This window comes from Ailuropoda melanoleuca, chromosome 3, assembly GCF_002007445.2.
Source record: "Ailuropoda melanoleuca isolate Jingjing chromosome 3, ASM200744v2, whole genome shotgun sequence".
Taxonomy (NCBI): domain Eukaryota; kingdom Metazoa; phylum Chordata; class Mammalia; order Carnivora; family Ursidae; genus Ailuropoda; species Ailuropoda melanoleuca.
In genome coordinates this window covers 43,007,818-43,029,024 of record NC_048220.1, presented here as the reverse complement: position 1 = coordinate 43,029,024, position 21,207 = coordinate 43,007,818, and the positions used below count along the sequence as shown (strand labels likewise).

Below are 21,207 nucleotides of genomic sequence, written 5' to 3'. Positions count from 1 at the left end.
CCATTTTTCAACCCCTAGTAAAATGATAGATTTAGGGAAAAAGACCATCAGTAGATACTAAAAACATCAGAAAAAAAGGATGACGGACATTGTATAATGTATATACAAGGCTGTACCACATGAACTCGAAGATCAACATCACCACTAAACCACCATGACTAAACAGAGGACAACTGTATTAGCTCGCTAGGGCTACCATAACAAAGGACCATGAACTGGATAGCTTTAACAACAGAAATTTTTCTCACAGTCCTGGAAGCTAGGAGTCTAAAATCAAGGGACCATCAGGATTGGTTTCCTCAGAGGTCTTTCTCTTTGGGTTTTAGATGGCTTCCTTCTCATGGGTCTTCATATGGTCTCTGGAGGCACCCATCCTGATGTCTTTTTGTGAATCCAAAAATTTCCTCTGCTAATAAGGACACCAATCAGACTGGATAGAGGCCTACCCAAACGGCCTCATTTTAACTTAAGCCCCTCTTTGAACATTTTATATCCAAACACAGTCACATTCTGAGACCCTGGGAGTTATCTCTTCAACATATTAATTTGCAAGGACACATTTCAGCCCATAACAACAACCAAACATCATGTGCCTCCTGATGGAATGCAGTTAAAAGTACTCAGCACCATCCATATTTAAAAAAAAAAAAAAAAATTAACAGGAACCAAAGCAAGCAAGCAGCTAAATCTGAGAACCATTTTCTTTACTAAACAAAGATTAAGAGAACATGTTAAATGACACCATAAGCATACAACTGGCCATATACAGAATGTGAAAAAATTCTACCAGTGACTCGGGTTTTTTTTTTTTTTCAACAAACGAATTTTTAAGAGGGAGGAGAAACTTAAGACATACAAGATATCAATCAAATGCAATGTGTAGACCATGTTTCAATCCTGATTCGAAGAAATCGACTCTAAAAAAAAAAAGTTTTTGAGACAAATGGGGAAATTACACATTAACTAGGTACTGGATGATACTAAAAAACTGTTAACCTTGTGGACGTGATAACATAATGCTGTTGTTATATATATTTTAAAAGGTCTTCAGGCTAGAGATAAATACTGTTAACTTTGATTATTTCTAGGCAAAACTATATATAATGTAGAAGCAAATGACATAATGTAGGAAAAGAAAAATCAAAGAATAATAGCTATTGAAGCTGGCTGATGGATACATGAGGATTCATTATGCCATTCTGTTTACTTCTGTGTATGTTTGAAATTTTTTATAAATTTAACAAAATTTAATAAACATAATTTTCAGATGAGGCTTTTCTCTGTGTTCTGCTCAGAGATTAAGCCAATATAGACTTTGTTATAATCTCTCTGTGTCAGCGGAATTTTTTTTTTTTTTTCTAATCTGTTACACTGAGAATGTTGCCCTTTCCAAGTCATGGCTTTACTGGGACGTTTCCGTTGCCAACTTCCTACCCTCATGTGTACCCAAGGACTCTGGTCTCCTGGATGACTAGGAGTATTAAAATCCAAGCCCCTAGGAAAAAAACAAAACAAAAGAAACAACAAGCCTCTATGTTGGTGAGCCTTAGCGACCTCACCCAAAGAGCAAGGACAGTTTGTCATGTGTCTACTTTCCAAGCTCTCCCTACCCGTGTTCTTTTTGGCTACTCTGCGTTCTTCTACTTGGCTACAATTTCATCTATCAATCTACATGATACATAAACGAACGTTTCTAGACAAGGTCTAGGTATATGTAGCATAGGTTTTCAGGTTATCATAACTGGTAGCTTCCCCCTCAGTTAACTAATCCAAGAAAAACTTCTTATTCCTGTTATTTGGCAATGCCGCTCAGAGTTATAGTCATGATTCTTAGAATTTGTTCTGAAAACTTGAAAATCCTGAAAGGATGGTGAGGGAAGAGGATTAAGGTGAATTGGGGGCAAAACCTTCCTTGCCATTTTTTTTTTTTTCCAAAAAGATAGAATGGAGGGAAGCCTGGGTGGTTTAGTCACTTAAGCATCTGGCTTTTGATTTCGGTTCTGGTCATGAGTGCAGGGTCCTGGGATCGAGCCCCACATTGGGTTCTGTGCTCAGCGGGGAGCCTGCTTCTCCTTCGTGGTCTCCCTTTGCCCCTCCCCAACTTGTGCACACACACGCACAAAAGGGGGGAGGGTAGAACAGAATAGAATTTCTCTAACAAACCAAGGGAGAAATGTGGAGAAAGGAAGACATTTCATTCCATATCCTCTATAAACAATAAGCAAATAAACATGTGGCCTCAAAAATTCTAGGCCAGAAATTATGGTTCTAGTCACCAAAATTTTACTTTATGAAAATCTGAAATATTTTATTCTCTACACTGGAGGAACAGTCTGTTGAACACACAAAACCAGTCATTACTCTCCTGCTTGCTGCCTTCAGAGGCTTCCTAGTGCTGTGCTGACCAGGCTGCTGCCCATGCCCTGGCCCAGTCTGCTCTACAGCCCAGCAGGCCAGCCCTTCTCAGGTCCTCCACTCTACTGGCTCCCTCCTCCTACTCCTATCGCTGGATCCCTGGAAAGCTTACCTGTAGCCTCTAGGGAGTACCTCCATATCCTTCAGGTCTCAGCTTAAACACCCCTTTCTGAGGGGGTGGGGATAAGAAGCTATTATTTTCCACCGAAGACCTTTCTACTTCTCCCTCAGAACATTCATCACACTTTTAATTACTTGTTCCATGTCGATCTTCTTTGCTGAGTTGCCAGCTCCTTGACAGTTCAATCTACTGTAGTGCTGACACAGTGCTGGGCACCGATCAGCTGACTGAGTGAGTAAGTAAGCAGAGGGAAGACCGAAAAAAAAAAAAACCAAAAAAAAAAAACAAAACCCCAACCTCCTTACTCTGCTTAAAGTCAGGGCACAATTTATTGGTGTCACCAGGGTACTCTGGCAAACACCACCAAAGGAAGCTGGTCTCAGCCTCCTCAAGCTGTTAAAGAGATTAACTCTTCAGAGGCTCCATCTTAGAACACTGTCTGAGTTGCATGACATCATATGTGGTTTGATGACTATGTGTTACTGGATATATTCAAATTACTTACAAACATCAAGGGGGAATGCATCAGAAAACTGTACTTTTTCTCTTTTTAATTAGCAATGGGCCAGAACGAGATATGCTCTTGATATTTTTAAACTAAAATCTCTACATATACAACATGCAGTCAAAGGGTTGGTATTATTTTAAATACTAGCTAGTATTTTTGAGTACAGTACTTATTAAATAGCATTAGCTCCCTTAATCATCAGGGTATTCCTGTGAGGTAAGAATTGTTAACTTCATTTTATAGATAAGGAAACTGAGGCCTAGAGAACTTAAGTAACTTCCTAAACTATTCTCACCACTTTGTGAGGGCAAAGTTCTTATTTTCTTGAGTCTTACGATTTGTAAGGATAAGAGGAGTGAAGTGGTTTAAAGTTTAAAGTTGGGATGGGGCAAAGTGCTCTCTGTTAAGCTATTTACTGAAAGAGAGGAGGTGAAAGCATCACTGGCTGCCCACCTCCCCCACCCCTCCTGCTGGCATCTTAGATGACTACAGTGAAAAAGGGTAGGTTAGGCATGGAAGCAGTAACTCATTACAAGTAACAAGATCTACTTTCGGTCTTGATCAGCTTTTGGGTGGAATCAGAAGTACCCTCCTTTAACCATTCTAACAATAAAACAGAGTCCAGTAAGTCAACAGAGTCTGCAAGAACAGCACACACTCCTAGCTTACCATCTGGATACTGGTACTTTTTTGCTTTTAACACTTGCACTGGGGCTGTGTACTTTACATCATGACATAGCTAATGGACTATCATTTATTTTCCCATTTACCACTGTCTGGCAAACAAATACTTGTCTATGTAGAACAGGTTGTACATAGGCAATCCTTCACCATGGATCACCCTGAAATTCAGTGATGCTCGTAACTAAGATGATGTGGCTTATGATATCCTGAAAGCCCCATGCTGCCCTAGTTGTTTTTTTCTGTCCTCCCCTTCACTGAGGCCCTCAAAGGCTCCTGCAGAATGTATGGTTTAGCTTGCCTTCTTTAAATGTTTCTGCACCTGTGATGCACTAATTTTTCCCACATTCTGAGCAGTTACTCATGATTCAGTACATCTCACATCCATAATTTCACAACAATATGTTTAATGATGATTAGTAAGATTGCCTAATGAAATTGATTTGATTTATGAAATTTCTTTTGAGAATACCAGCATTTGAGAAAGCAGCAGTGGCACTTTTTCCCCTCATACAAAATCTTGTAAGGGATTCCAAAATATCAACTTGACAAAAGAAAAGAAGAGCTTAAATGTTTCACTATTTGCAGAACCCCGGAAGCCTAAAGGGAGTACTCTGGATACAAAACATAGTGTTCATGCAACTGCTACCTATCAAGTCTCTGAAATTAATGTTATATCACAATTCTTTTTAATTATCAACCTTCCTTTGTTCCACAGTATTTCAGAGATTTCATTTTAGGAATGAATCACAGTAAGACCTGACTAGATTTGGTGTGAAACAAAGTAAGAAAAAACTACCACGGTCACTCTTCTGCCCGCCTACTCAGATCTACGGTGGCAGAGCTTGCCAATACACAAAGCGCTCAATCCAGTTTCCCTATCTCTAGAAGGCTTCCACCAACTGGTTCCCTGTTCTCTCTTCCGTTCTTCAGAGCGGGCATCGTGCAGCACCCTTTATTGCCTATCCATTTCCCTGGGAGAGAAACTGATAGGACCCATGAAACAGGTACAAATGCCATTCCTGCCATATCCTGTATTCCTGCCATGTACTATCAATACGGTTCTTTGTGTTTCTGCTCTCCAAATGCTCTGTGGCACCCACCACAAGCCCCCTACATTCCAGCTGCACACTTGTTGAAATTTGCATGGAACACAGAAAGTGAAAGAACATCAGGAGTTTCAGAGCAGTATCTGAGAGGCTGAGAGAGATGTCTTCCCAGTTTGCTAGTTGGCAGAGGGAACTACTGACCTGAAGGAACTGACTGAAGGGCAGAAAAAGCCCCTTAGTCTGTGTTTATCAGGCAGTCTGTATGTATCAACAGGCAAGACTGGCACAGGGAAAGAAGCTCATGTAGAGAAATTCTTCTTAGCAGAGGACAATCTGCTTCTTAGGGTCACTTTTTTTTTTCCTGGTTTTTGTGTTTTATGAGATTTTGTTTTGTTTTATGTTGTGTTTTCACTTTATTCTACGTCTTCACAGGAACTTAACGCAACATGAGAAAAAATTACACTGGAGGCTGCCATTCAGATACCACTTTTGAACCGGGAAACTTGTGCAACTTGTTAAAAGGTTAATAATTTTATGGATATTCCAGTGTTAAGCTATCTGGCATGTTTACTTCTTACCTAGAAATAATTTCTATCAGTAAGGTAAAAAGCTGCAAAACTTAGGAAAACACTATTTCTGGAAAAGGAAATGCAAATGGCTAGCAATCATATGGAAAGTGTTCAATTTCACCAGAAATGGGGGAAAGTTAAAATTAAAATAAGATACTATTTCATGACCATTACATTGGGGAAAATTTAAACATCTGACAACATCCCCTGTAAAAATGATATGGAGCAACAGCAAGCGTCTCAAACTGCTGTGGGGAAGTGCAACTAGGTACGACCATTTTGGAAAGCAATTTGGCCAAATCTGGTAAGAGAATGTTTATCTACTGATTTACAGTTTTACATCTAGGTTTTTATGTGCATAAAAAATATACAAGAACTTCCATTTTAGCAACACTTTGCAATAGATTTGACAAAGTTTTGCTCATTGATACAACTTAATACTGTATAGCAATAAAAGCAAACTAAAGGTACATGTATCTAGAAAAAATTCTAAATTATGTTAAGGAAAAAGGGCTGCAGAAATATACCCACTAAAAAATGACATACACAGGATAGTAACACAAAAAAATTTTAAAGCATGTGCAACAATGTTATATTTTGTTTACAGATACATGCTGAGGCAGCATACATTTATAAATATGAATAAGAATAAAAGACACCAAGTTTAGGATAATGGTAACCACTAAGAAGGAATTTAAGGGGGCTTAAATCTTATCTTTTAAAAAATCAGAAAAAAATAATAAAATGTTAATTTTTATATGACTAAGTAATGAGAACATTAGTCTTCTTGTATTATTCACTATTTGTTTATTTGAAATGTTTTCTGATTTTCCTAAACTTCAAATTATTTTTAGTAACATGGAAACCACATACCTTGCATCCTGTATTATAAGCATTTCTCAATGTTAAATATCTAAAACATTTATTTTGCTTTCACGAGTACATAAAGCAACATTAGAATTGCATTTGAGCCTTATTTACAGTGCTATATATACAAGGAGGAGAAAGGGGCTACAACCGTAACCTTTGGGTCAAGGTGATTAACTTTGCTAGTGCTTCTCACATGTTGTGTATCTGAAATATCTGAATACTTTTTAAAAGAACAGATGCTCAATAAATAAATAAATGGACAGATGCTCAAGCCTTATCCCAAACCTGCTTGAATCAGAATCATTCCATTGAGAACTACATACACTAAGACTGAAAACCACTGAACTACAAAATGGCACAAAGAGAAAAAATGAGCAACCCTGACTGACTCAGACGAGTCACATGGTTGAAATGGTAAAGGGACAGATTTGCCAATGACCATGCAGACAGTTCTACAACTCTCACCTATGCACTGTACAACCAAACATAAAAAATGAGAGAATAAACAATTGATAAGACATGTATAATAATACCATACCAGCTAACGCCGCAAGGAAAAAAAAGAAGATAGTGGTTCAAATGAAATGCATCATTCATAAATAAAGTGTTCTTGCATGTTAGTAACTAAGTTAGACTAGACAAAAAGAGGACATCACAGGACTGCAAGACAGTGTAGCTCGGGTATTTCTTTCCCCAGCTCTTTCCCTGCCCGATCACAGAAAGGCCAGAGCTGTAGTTGGACAGCCTTTTCCACATAGCTATCCTCTTTGGGTTTTAGTAATGGTTCTCTTCTTATATCCATTCAGGCCTAGGGACAATAATGGCTCCCACTACTGCTAGTCCTGGGATGCTTCGCCATCCATTATTGCATCCATCGATTCATTTTAATGCAGGCATACCTTTCAAGTTAAACTCTTCTCCATTACCCCATTTGAGACTGCAACCTATTTTCTGCTAGAACACTAACTGATATAATTATGAAGCATGAAGACATTGTACCTGAGTATCTGATTAATAAATTTATTTCATAGATCTAATGTTGTAAGCGGATACATCCTATTATCCAGTGTTCTAGTTGATGTATATGACTCAGAAAAAATATATATTTAAGGTATGACTTGTGTCTTTGAGGAAAAAAATCTAGGTAGAGAACAAGTTCAAGGACAAAGTAAATGAAATAATAAAAAACACAGAAAGTAACCCATACATGGAACTACCTGGTAAATTAAAAACAAGAACTAGGGCGTCAGGGAAAGCTTTGTGGATAACAGTGGTATTACAGCTGGGTCTTAAAGGATAGAGAAGATTTAGAGACCATTAGTCAAGTAGAGTGGAGAGAAATGGGTACTTTGAGCAAGGAAAATAATATGAGCTGAAACACTAAGTTAGGAAATGATATGGTCGTTTGGTGAGCAAACAGTGTAATGCCTGACCAGAAGAGAGATAGCTTATTTAGGACTATACGGCCTTAGCTGGTTTTAAGTCAGACAGGTACAGCTATATAAATATTTATTATACAATTTATAAATTCTCCTAAAGACAAGTAGTCCGAGAAAGAATAGTTTCTGCCTTAAAACCAAAAATTCGAAGAGAATATGGCCAAAAAAATATAGCTCAGTTTTCATTTCTGTCTCTATCAAGTAAACTTTAAACAGTCCTCAATTTACTCACTGTATCATTGGCCCACCTGTCTATACTAGTCATTAAAAGCTGGCTACAATGGTGTCCATACTTCAGTTCTGGCCCCTTGGATGAATTTTCTAAACAGGCTTCTAAATAGGACAAGCAATTCTCATTCGGAATAACTCTCATGCTTATCTCAGCAACTGTAAGAAGGATGTTTTGAAGCCACTTTAAAAATGTGCGCTAATGATCTACTGATTGTTTCTAAAGTTTTCCAGCTATCAAACCATCAGTGAATTAATCAGGTAAAGAGATTACAGAATTTGAGATCAGTTCTATTATAATATAACCATCTCTAATATCTCTGCTTACTACAGAGTAATTTATCAGGATTAAAAAAATTGCAACGGATCTAATTTCCTTAGCTAGATTTTCTAACAGATTTGCCAATCAAGTCATTTCCTTAAATTTTTTCAAAATCTAAGAAAGCAATAAAACACCTTGTTAATTAAGTGCTTAATGTTTACAGTACTGAGAATACTTAGTTTTCATCAATAAGATTCTATTTTTATACACTATCGTATACTAGAACGAAAACAAGATTTTTTTTTTTTTTAAGATTTATTTGAAAGAGAGAGAGAGAGAGAGATGGTGCATGTGCTAGTGTGCAGGGGGAGGGGCAGAAACAGAATGTTGCAGACTCTGTGCTCACGGGGCCCACCGTGGGGCCCAACATGGGGGTCTATCTCAAGACCCCTGAGATCGTGACCTGAGCGGAAACCAAGAGTTGGATGCTTAACCGACTGAGCCACGCAGGTGCCCTATAATAAGATATTTTAATGCGGGTATTTTTATATCCCCATTTTATTACGGACTATTATAAATTGTTAGGGCACAATACAGATTATTAGTTTCAAAACAAACATACAAAGGTATACATAGAAATAAATACATCTATGTACAAATATACACACAAACACACAGCCTTCACGTACACATCGTCTCTTCCAGAGCAGTCACTCTGGGAAGGATGCAAAGTTATTCTAAAAATGTTGCCATTATTTAAAACTATTTCTAAATCACCCTTTTGAAATTGCTTTCATAGCCTTTCAAAAAATCTTTTCCACATCCTTAATGGTGGTAAAATCTTGAAGGCAGAAATGAGTTTCACAATCATGCAGAAATCATTTTATCAAGTTAAGTTTAATAAAATATGGGTTCAAATTCAGTTATACAGTTTTTTTATTAAAAAATACAAAAAACAGTACTTACAAAAGTGATCCTAAAAGCATGTTTTTGTTACTTATAAACTGACTAGAAATTTCAAAAGATTCAAGATAATTGTGACCGGCAGCAGTACTTTTGGAAGTGTTTAGCTTCCTAAAGTTACTACTTGGAATGACCACTCTTTCAAAAAATAAGTAACAGCATGTTTGGGGGAGGGGCAGGGTTTCATGACTCTATATACACTGTGCAGTCACAGGGCATCTTTTTTTCCATATAGTTAACTATACTTACTTCATTAGTTCTCCAAATATCCTTTATGAGAGAAAGCCCAAATTATTATTCTTTTTTTTTTTCAGGTGGCTGAATGAAGTATGAATAAGGAAAGAATTGTGTTTATTTCATGAGTCAATTATTAAGTCTAGGCATATCATGCCCTAACATTTCTGCTATGTACTTAGCAAAATTTAAATAAAATGTTTTAGCTTTATGCTGCTTGATAAGAAGGCATTAAATGAGGTAGGTGTGTCATGAAATATTACAGAGATCCATTAAAATGATTATTAATTCATTGCATAGTTGCCTGAAAGAATTCTTGCTTGATGTACGACAGCTACTTATTAAAGAGGTTGGGGTCTACCTTAAAATATGCTCATAAGCATCCTACTAGAGTCTGCTTTATCAAAAAAGAAAGCTTAGGTTTTTTAAAATACTTGATTTTTGAAGAAAAAATATCTTCACTTTGAAAAAACCAAATATATAAATGAAAGAGAGGAAGAAATATGGGCAGTAAAAGCTCTATCAGCAAACTCGCGTAAGAGCAAACCCTAGGGAAACTGGCGAACTGTTGCTGGTTCTGGAGAGTTAAAGTACAACAACATAAATGCACACGATTACAAGTTTCATTGAAATTATTGAAATGGCTATTCTCTTAAACATTTAATTCTTCTGTTGAGAAAAGAAAACTTGCTGCTCAATGTTTAGAATACCTATGTGCTCACTTCTTCCATTCTACTTGTTCATTAAATAACTATTTAGGGCTCCCACTGTATTTATATATGATATTAAAGATTTGACAGACCAAAGACAAACAAATTTAGTCCTTACAACTACTCTGGTGATTCTATTCAACAACTAAAACTGTAACAGCAGTCCAGCTGGTCTTAAGGGTTAACTTGCTTCAAACTAACACACTCCTTGCCTGCTGATGTAAGGCCCTTGATCTGCAACAGAACTAATTTGCTTTCTTTGAGATGGGCAAACCACCGGCCTTGAGAGTTAAGAGACTAGAACTTTCCCAGGCCAGAGGCCAGCAAGTATGCTTGAAGCCACCTCGACTTTCTGATTAGTCCAGCAGTCTTTTAGCAAAATGTTTTTTTGTTTTGTTTTGTCTTAAGGTCACTCAAATGACTTTACTGATCTCCCTTTGTGCATCTGTAAACCTTGCCCTCCACTGCAGAAAGAACAGAGTACTCTTGTACAACCACCCCTGGGTACCAAAGAACCAGATCTTCTTGCACAACCTCCAAGGACCAAGATAACTCTGTAGCTGATATCACCAAGTCTGGATGTAATCAAGTAACGTCACAGAGACACTGTACTCCCTTAACCGATTAAACACCTTTAAAAATCTCTGGGCCAGGCAGAAACTTGGGGTGGGGGTGGGGGCTTTGGACAAGAGGCCACCTTCTCCCCCAGGGGGCTGGTCTCCTGAAGAAAGCTCATATTCCTTTCCAATCAAAACTCCTCTCTTGAGTGTTGGTCTTTCAGGCGACAGGCAGTTGAACTCGGGTTTCCGCAACAAAATGATTCTGGTCTTTTAAGCATCACTTTTTAGGGGTACTATTCCAGGAATCTGAGAGGACCCAACTCTGTTTTTAATGAGAGGCATTAGTAACTAATGTGTAACAAAAACATAAAGAGTATCTGACGGGCACTCTGAGCCCTACATTTTGTATGATGTTGAGTGACTGGAGCGAGAATAACTCTCAGCCAGACAAGTTCTAATCACAGCTCCCACAAGGGCTGACTATTTAATTTTGATACAATCGTGTTTCTGCGTGGGTGCCTCAGCTGTCTGGTCTATAAAATGGGATAATTTAATAGGAACCTGTCCACACAACGCTCCTTTGAAGTTAACTAACGAATGCTGTCCTGTGCACCTGAAACTATTAGATGCTACAAAAGTATTGAGTACTATCTGGAAAAGAACACAGTAATACACACATGCTAGTGTTAAATATGCTAGTAATAATAACAGCCCCCCACCCCCAACCCTCTCCTCACCTCCCCCCGCTGCACAAAGCGTCGTTATAACCTCAGCCTACCCAAGTCTGTACACTCTGGATCGAAGGCTGCAACAAAAGCAGCTGAAAGGCCAATACCAAAATGGACCAGACAAAAGAAAGTGGCTCTGTACAGAGGCAATGGGCCACCGAAGGGGGTGTGTGCCGACGCTTCCCACAAGCTCTCAGAAGAAACAGGACTCAGTTCCTCAACTCCGACCTGGAGGGCATCCAGCAACTGACCCAGTCGCCCACCACCGGTTCCCCGCCCTCCGCCGGAACCCTGCTCACCCCCCCACCCCACCCCCCAGCCTGGCCCCATCCTCACGGCTCCGGCTCACATTTCCAGACCCGGTGTAATTCCACCCGGTCTACGGTCGCGCCCCGGGGACTCCAGCGGAGCCTCAAGCGCTCAAGTTGAAGCCCTGCGGCCGCATCACCTGAGGCCGGGGCGGGAGGCAGCCAGGCCAGCCCCAGCCCAGCCCAGCCCAGGCCAGCCCAGACCTTCAGCAGTCCGAGGTCTGCGAGCGGCAGAGCTACCACAGAGGGTCAGGGCCAGGGGAGGCCGGACACTCTCGCGGCGGCGCTCCCGGCCGGGCTCCGAGGCGTCGGCCCTTACCTGCGTCCGCGTCCGGGAGCCGCCGGCTCCGCGCCCCCTCTCGGCGCGCCCCGCAGCCCCGGCTCTGAGGACTCGCAGCGCCGCGGCTCTAGCGGCCGCGATGCCGGTTCTGCGAGACGGGAAGCGACAGGAGCCAAACCCCGCGGAAAGCGCTCCAGCTCGCCCGGGTCTCGGTGCCCGGGCGCTCCCCGCCGCACACCGCCCAGCTCATTCACCTCGGTGGGTTCCGCCCCGGCTGAGTGTGGGCGACGCCCCGCCCTGACCCAGTGCCTACCCGAGTCGCGCCAGCAGCGCCGGGCTCGGCGAGACCTGGGCAAAGTTGTTCTCTCTTGCCATCCCCTTAGCAGAGCAACTTAAGTTTCCTAGGCCTTCTGCAATCTTGGCTTCACCCTGTCCCTCCTAGAGGTCAGACTTCTGAGCCCACCTCCTGGGTCTATTGCTTCTGGTGCCTAAAGTTCCACCTTTGTTCAACTGGGATTAATCCCTAAAGTGTTCTTGACTTCACTCTCGAGGAATGTGAGCTGATGACCAGAGGTCAATCAAAAGTGCTTATTCCGGGAGTGGCGGGGGCGGGGGAGCCCTCTTGGAGTAAATCTTGACTTGTCAGCAGCACATCAAAACAATGAAAATAGATGATCCAAAGACTATAAATAAGGTTTGGAACATAAAAAGCAAATTTTATAAGTTGGTTTGAGGAAGGGGAAGGAAGCTCTAAGGGGAGCCTCTAAAGACTGTATCACTTTTTCTGCTAGATAGAAATTTCCATTTGCCTGAAGTGGCTTATTTAGATTCCTGTCCAAGACCAGGGTTGCATGTAATGATTTGCCACCTGAGAATCCAAGGCAATCCGTAACAAAACCAAAGACATTAAAAAGTACAGAAAACTACAGACCAATACACCTTATGAATATTAATACAAAAATCCACAAAAAAACTGGTAACCTAAATCCAACGTAGATAAAACATTTTACAACATGACCAAGAAGGACCTCTCTGAGGAATGCAAGTTGGTTTATTGAAGTAATACTCTTAGAATAAAAGGCAAAGGCCACAGGATCATCTCAATAAATGAAGAAAAGGCACTTGATAAAATCTGCAATGTTTTCATGATAAAAAGCATTCAACAAAGGGAACTTCCTCAACCTGATAAAAGACACCTATTAAAAAAAAAGAAAAAAACCAAAGCTAAGATCATACTTAATGGTGAAAAAATGAATAGTTTCCCCTAAGATCAAGAGTAAGACAACAATGTCCTCTCTTCCTACTTCTTTTCAACCTTGTCCTGCAGGTGTCAGCTAGGACAATTAGGCTAGAAGGGTCAAATATCTAACAGTGAACACAGCGAATAGAAGACAAAGAATTATTGAGGAAAACCAAGACAATAGTCCTCAGACCTGAAGGGTAAGAGGACACAAGCTTTCACCTCAACGGATAAATATGATCTATACCAAGGTGTATTACTGTGAAATTTCAAAGCATATCAGTCAGAGAAAAGATTTTAATAGATTCCAGGGAGGAAAAATAAAGATCATTTATGAAGATTTAGAAATTAAAATGGCACTAGACTTTTTGACAGAAACATAAAAGATAAATCCTGAGGAAAACTGATTTCCAACCTAGAAAATAACATGAGGTTAAAAACAGGTATTTCAGATACGCAAATTTTTAAATATTTTCTCCATGCATCCTTTCTCAGAAAACAATTGGAGGATGTGCTCCATTACAACAAAGGGGTGAGGTAAGGGTTTGCTAGAAGACAGAAGTGAAATTTATACCCAAGCCAACTGTGGTAGGCACAGTGGCCCTCAAAAGATGTTCACATCCTCATCCCTGGATCCTGTAAATATGTTAAATTATATAGCAAAAAGGACTTTGCAGATGTAATTAGAGTTATGAACTCAAATAGGAAGATTATGCTAGATTATCCAGGTAGGCCCCATGTAATCACATGATTCTTTAGAAGAACACGTTCTCCAGCTGGAATCAAAGATGAGACATAATGGAACGTAAGAGAGATTTAGGGCCTGAGACTTGCTAGAATCTCCCAGTGCTACAGTAAACAATATGGAAAACACAAGGAAGAATGTGGACAGCTCATAGAACCAGAGACCTGGCTGATTCACATTTTTTTTTTTAGAAACAAATTTTTAGAAGTACAAAGTGTATTACCAACAGACCTGAAAGAAGACAAGACAAAAAGTCTTAACATTTTCTGATTAAGGCATGTAATTTAGCCTCGTATTTCCTATGAAGCCACAGAATGTTCAGAGAGATGACAAGGTTGAAAAATTTGACAAATAAAAACAGGACACCCAGTTAAAATCAAATTTTGGCCAAGATTTTAGTATAAAAATACTTCTGCTAAAAAATGGTTTCTTTTGAAGTTAAAATGCAACTGGTTATCCATCGCAGCCCGAAAAGTGAACCCTCAAAACAATGGTCCTCAATGTTGACTGAACATTGGTACCTCATAAAGAGCTGGTGAAAATACTCTTGCCCATTGTCACCCTGGTACAACTAGATCAGAATTTCCTGGGGGGAACCTCAGGTGACTCTAATGTATGATCAAGCTTAAAAACCAGAACCCTAGAGAGGAGTTAATGTGTACAGGTCTGGTGAACTAAAAACAACCTTCCTTGCCAGTTTACAACCAAAGTGAAGAAACACAATTCTCTACAATAAATACCCTAACAAATATTCATGGTCTCCAAGTTACAGAGGAAGACTGTGATTTTCAATACTTCACAGAAGAGCTTTAATTTCTTTTTTTTTTTTTGTTTGTAGAAAGACAGATAAAAACCCAACTTCATGGCTATAAGGTACCAAATGATTATTAATTTAACCACTAGGTAATTGGTATCTCAATATTTACTAATAGCATCTGTCATCCCACCAGACATAATGGCTAGCTGAGTATGAAGTCATCTCAAAGTACCTACGTCAGTAGTCTTTGCGTGACCTGGTAGTTGAGGTTTCTAACTTCTGTCTTCAGTTATAATTTCCAGTCAAAATTCAGATAAATAACATGGGAATTACAACTTATTCCTAGAAACCCAACAATGTGTGCCACAACCCCTGCCATTTGAGATCTGAGCAGGACATTTAGGTGATCTGAGACAGCAGGCAGTTAGAAATAAAAGCTTGAGTTAATGGCATCATTTGCACAGAGGCAATACTGGAAGTTGTGAGACCACCAAGGGAAGAGTAGCAAGTCCTTAGGAAAATTCTAGATTTAGGACCACAGCAGAAAAAGAGCTAAACAAGTTCCTGTTAGAAAGATTGGAAAGAATTATAAGAAAATCATGTTGTAGAAAGCAAAAGCTTTCCATGAGAGTGTGAAGACCAAGTAGGTAGTGTCGGACATGGCAAAGAGGTGAAGGAGGAAGAAGAAAGGCCACTGGGTTTGATGACTCCCGCGGCAGTAGGATAGCTCAGCTGTTGGGCTCTGGAACCATAATGCCCTGGCTTGAATCCCATTTAAATTCATAAAACCTTAGGACACGTTTCCATGTCTCTCTTTGCCTTAGTTTCTTCATCCATAAATAGGAAATAATGTAGAGTTATTATGAGGTTTCAGTGATTTTATCTATGTAAAACACCTAAAATAATATCTGACATACAGTAAGGACTCAACAAATACCAGCTGTTATTGACAACCTTTAAGAAAATGGTTTGTGTACAATAGTACTTTAGTTAGGACTCATTTCAGTGAAATGACACAAACCCAATTCAAGTTGACCCAAGGACAATAGTCAGTAGTCCACAGGAGTAAGTCTATGATAGTTTTATGCATATTTGGATCTAAGTGCTCAGATGTTGCCATCAGTAGGCTATCTCAATCTTTTGGCATTATTTTTCTGTGTTGGCTTTATTTTTAGGCAGGATCAGCCTATGCAGTGGCAAATTTGGCCTCCAGTAGCTCCAGGCTGAAATTGAAGCTGTTTAGCAATTGCACTGGAAAAAGAATATCTCTTTCTACCAATAGTTGCAGCAAAGTTCTAGAACTGAGGCTTAGTATACAGACTTGGATTGCATGCCCATTCTCATCAATCACTGTCAACAGAAGGAGGTAACTAGCAGGTTGGCCAAGTGAGTGTCATTTTCTCACTCATAAAATTCATGTCAGTGTATTGAGATGTGGGTGTTGGGAAGAATTAGCTTCGTTACTCAGACCATAAAGGTTGAAAGTGGAGGAGGCATAATTCCCAAAAAGTATACTGGGTACTATTATCAGAATATGGAAATGGATATCTAGATAGGCAAAAATAAAATGTCTATTTTAAGGGGTGACTGTGTGGTTAACTGAGCACAGAATAAGATTACTGGACATCAGATAACGAGCCAGGCTGAAGCTTGAATGATGGTAGAAATCTTTTAAGTTTTGAAAATTTCTTCAAAATGTTAATCTCAGGAAGAAAAACAAAAACAGTCCAATGATAGGATTTACAGGAGACCCAGACTTGGGAAAGTGAGCATGGCCAAAGGACAAGGATCAAAGGAATGAGTACTTCATAAAAGAACTGCTGGTAAGTCCGTGGGACCCAGATTGGGCAGGAATGCAGCAAGGCCAGAAAGACGCTGGCAAAGTAATCTCTATGTTCCTGCAGTAGAAATATTACACAACAAATATCAAATTATAGAGCAAAGCAATGGTCCTCGAGATGTACAGGTAATAGGAACGGAGATGGGAAGAGCCCTCAGGAAAAGACAGTTGTTGTGTTTTTACTTTTACTCTCTTTCTTCATGATGTGTAAGAACTATGTACGTACTGCAAACTGTACTCAAGTCAACTGAAATCTGAAAAAGCTGAATAAATATGATTTTGTATTTGTGAGTCATCAATACACACTAATTTGTATTTTATTACTGTTGGAATGAAATGTGACTCCATTCAAAACACTCTAGTGATACTAAATCAGAGGCTTAATATTTAGTTACTGTATTAAATTATAATTATACATAACATAATTATATATACTAATTAAAATATGTAACATGTACTTATCATATAGACTGAATAAATTAGTATTACTAAAATCAGGACAGAATTTTTTTTTTTAACCAGGGATGTTCATTTCCTAATCTTTAAAACACTAATAGGAAAAACCTTCTTTCAAAGAAAGATGGTATTGTGAAAATATCAAAGAACACTTGAGATTTATGATTTATTAGCTACATGATCTTGTGCAAGTCATCTAACTTACTTAAATATCAAACTGATTCATCTTAAATGGTATGTCTTATTCCTGTTGTTTTGATTATCAGATGCGAACAGCATGTGACAAGTCTTGTAAACAACAAAATCATTTAAATAGGTCATTTTTTATTAGGAACATTTTATAATTTAGATAGCTATTACATAATCATTAGGTGAACTTAACATTAATTTCTATCCTACTCGTAAAGGATATACGTTTTAACCCTCACTCTTCATTTAAGTAGTTCCTTCCAGATTACAGAGGTAACTCCCCAATCTGAGTCTGCTGTCCCTCACCTGAGTTGTGTTTTCTCAGTTAATAATTCAAAGCAGTTTTTCAATCAATGTTAAGTGGAGTCAATACAACCAATTCATTTATTGAACCTGAGACTATTACTAGTTTCAAAGAAGTTATATATCCCTTCCATCTTCAAATGTTGTTATGGGACCCATTCCAAATGTTAGTTGTTTGGCTGCAGAATTTATTCATTTTTAAAGATTTAGTCATCTATTTCGGGGGGGAGAGGGAGGGAGAGGGAGAGGGAGAGAGAGGGAGAGAGAGAGAGCGAGCCCATGCATGTGCACAGTGGCATAAGGAGACAGACAGAATCTCCCCACCCAGCGCAGAGCCTGATGTGGGGCTCCACCCCAGGACCCTGAGCTGAAGTCAAGAGCGAGAAGCTCAGGGCGCCTGGGTGGCGTAGTCGTTAAGCGTCTGCCTTCGGCTCAGGGTGTGATCCCAGCATTCTGGGATCGAGCCCCACATCAGGCTCCTCCACTGGAAGCCTGCTTCTTCCTCTCCCACTCCCTCTGTTTGTATTCCCTTTCGCTGGCTGTCTCTCCCTGTCAAATAAATAAATAAAATCTTAAAATTAAAAAAAAAAAAGAGTGAGAAGCTCGTCCTACTGAGCCACCCAGGCACCCCTGGTTTCGGAATTTAAATGAAATTGGCTGATGGAAGCAATTGTTATTCATCTGGGAGTAAGAAAGAGGGAGAGCAGAGAAAAAGTAAAAACACGTGATTTATGTGTGCTGCCTTGCCAAAATAATTCAAGCAAATATAACCATTTAAATGTTATGACAGTTTTTTATTCTAGCTCACTCTAGCAGCAGTGGGTCTGAATCTATCAGACTGCCTACTCTTGCTTTCCCTGCAAAAGGCTCAACTTGCAGTGTGTCCTAATTTTTAAGTTTACGGTCTTGGGCACTGAGGACATGAAATTCACAAATTTACCAAAATAGCATCATTTATATTGGTGCATACCATTTCATATACCTCTCTGTCCCACAAACTGTTAATATTCAGAGTGGATGCCACTTCTGTCCTTTAATGAAGGATTCACAAACTTGCAGTCTTAGAGTTACATTTTCGGACTTTACTGTTAGCTACCCGGTAAGTGAAGATGCCCAGGTCAGTAATTCTTGAAAAGGAAGGGAGGGAAGGGAAAAGAAAGGAAAGGGAAAAGAAAAGGGAAAAGATAAGCAAAGGTTATGGTTAGAGACTTGCTCTGAGAGTATTACCCAGAGGGCAAAGTTCTAGACACAGTGCCTTCATGAAATTGGGCAAATTAGATCTTTCGCAGGAACAGAATGAATGCCACTCTGATACAAGACCTCAGCCTGGCTTGTTCACTCTCTGTGCTGCTTCTGGTCCAACCGCTTCATCTGCCTGAACCTCAGTTTCCCTATCTATAAAATAACAGAATCCTAGAATTGTAGGACCAGAAGGCACTCTGAATACCAGGGATAGGTCAGCCCTGCCTTGCCCACTCAGGGTCATGACGATTCTACTTCTGCGGTGTTTGTCCACCTACAGAGAGAGGTGTTAACTATGGCAGAGACTCCTTGGCTGTAGCTTCAGCCTCCGGCTTCGAGAACCAAAAAACCAAACGCTGACTTGAGTATAACTAGTATAACATAGACATCATCTTTATATTTTGAAAAACAGTTACATTACTATTTTGCGATGTTACTCTATCCAAATGAAAAAAATTCTCTGAAGTGATTTTGTGAAGCAATGAGTACACGAAAGAAAGCAAGCGAAAAAAGTTACTATGATTGCCATCAGGAAGCATTTTATTCGGGCAGGGAATGAGGCGTCAGTGTTTGGGAATGCCGGTGTAAGTGCATCCAAGAATCTGTGGGTCTGGAGCATTAACAGCGCATAGGTTAAGAAAGTTCAGAATGAATAACCTTGGCCGGAAGGAAGATTAATGACATAATGGCAGTATCTTGTACTGACAGAGCTAGCTGAAACCTATCTTGCATCTTACTGATCTCAAGCAAAGATGAGCTTTCACTATCACAAATGCGGGCTGTCATGAGCACCCAGCCACGCTAGTGCTCAGCAATGACTAATGATCGGATTATAATACTAGACTTTTTAAATTATTAATTTAATACCAATGTCGCAGTCATATTTTAAAAGAAATTTTCAGCTTTATTCTGAGCCTGAAGAATTCATTCCACACTGGTGATTCTCAGTTTTCACCTTGACTTTGGCCAAATACTGATAGAAACGTTCAGTTGTTCAACCAAAATGTGTATTTGGTGCCCTGCAATGGGAAATGTAGTTAAACTTTCCATTCAATTTAGCAATTGCTTCTATAATATCTTGGAAGAAAGCCATTTGGTTCTGTTAGGGCCCTCCGAATGATGAGCAATTTACTTGTGAACAAAGCAAAATTTTCATTGTCTTGTTATTAGACAGCTCTAAGTATTCAAATATTCTTTATTATATCATCCTGAAATCTTCATAACATTTGGCTCACTGCCCTTAGTTCTGTCCTCTGATGGAACATATCAATAGAATGTCTGTTTCATAGGGTTAACCTTTCAAGATGTGAAGGCAATCCATTGCCGTTTCATTTTTAGGCTAAGTGTGATCAGGCCCTTCAGCTATTTCTGGCACACGCAGGCCCGACCCTGCATTATCCTAGTGCCCTCCTCTAATATTTGATGCCCTTCTCAAAAACGTAGACCCCAGGATTTAGAGCATTCATTCGCTCAAGAGATTTTTACTGAGAATCTCTCGTGTGTGTATCTACAGTGGGAAGATACAGCAGTAACCAAAACAGATAAAAATCCTTCCCCTGTGGAGCTGACATTCTCACCAGGATGGACAACAAATAAATAAGTAAAACCCCCTAGCATGTTAGAAAGTAAAATGCGCTACGGAGGAAAGTAAAGCAGGGAAGGCACACAAAACGTTCTGAGGGTGGGGGTGGGGTTACAGATCATAAACCTCCCTTCAAGTAGTCTGTTTCCACGTCTGCTGCTTCCTATTGGGACCCTGACTGATACAGTGATATCCGAGCAGATACGGAAGCGACGAAGGCAAGCCGTGTGCATGCCTGAGGATGCACGTACTCCATGAGCAGCCAGTACAAAGGCGTGCTGCCACGCACACGGTCTGGGAGTACAGAGTACAGAGGACCTTTCATCTCCGTTGACCACGGCATTATATGCCCATCGGTGTAGTCAAAGGTTGTAGCCATACTCTTTGTTAATAGGTTTGTTGTAAACTGAAATCCGATTAAGATTTCATAACAGAATACAGGATTGTACATGTCTATCTATCAACTTTTACCTTTTTTCATTAAACATGCATTTAATAGGCAGCTACTATGTGAAATATCACGCTACTTACTGGGAATCCAATGGTCAATACCATAAGAGTGGTTTCTACTCTTTTGGAAGTTTTAGCCTAGTGTAGGCAACAAATAATCACACAAACAAAAGTAAAACTAAAATCCTAAGTGCTATGTAAGGAAGGTACAGGTGATATGAGAGACCATAACTGGAGAATTTGACTAAGTGTGGGTGCTCAGGGAAACTTCTCTGAGAAAAGGAAGATGGAGATAGAAGTGAAAAAAAAAAAAGTGGGCAATTTGGTGAAATGGGAAATTCGAAGCATTCTAGAAGAAGGAAAGAGTGTGTAAAGGCTCTAGGGATGAACCATGAATTGTCAGTTCAAGAAACTGGAAAGAAACCTTTAGGGTTGACACAGAGCCAGAGAATAAAGTGTAAGGAAAAATGAGGCTAAC

The 21,207-nt window shown here is 39.6% G+C and overlaps 1 protein-coding gene across 1 annotated transcript in view; it reads right to left on the bottom strand.

The window, feature by feature from the left end:
* Nucleotides 1-20,658, bottom strand: part of RNF180 (ring finger protein 180) — a 197,525-nt gene extending 176,867 nt beyond the window's left edge. The window contains exons 1-3 of the mRNA XM_034655636.1: nt 20,465-20,658; nt 14,134-14,141; nt 11,965-12,170 (exon numbers count right to left, since the gene is read on the bottom strand). Of these exons, the coding sequence (XP_034511527.1) occupies nt 11,965-12,170; nt 14,134-14,141; nt 20,465-20,658 (408 nt within the window). The remainder of the gene's footprint in view (nt 1-11,964; nt 12,171-14,133; nt 14,142-20,464) is intronic.
* Between the last annotated feature and the right edge of the window lie 549 nt (nt 20,659-21,207).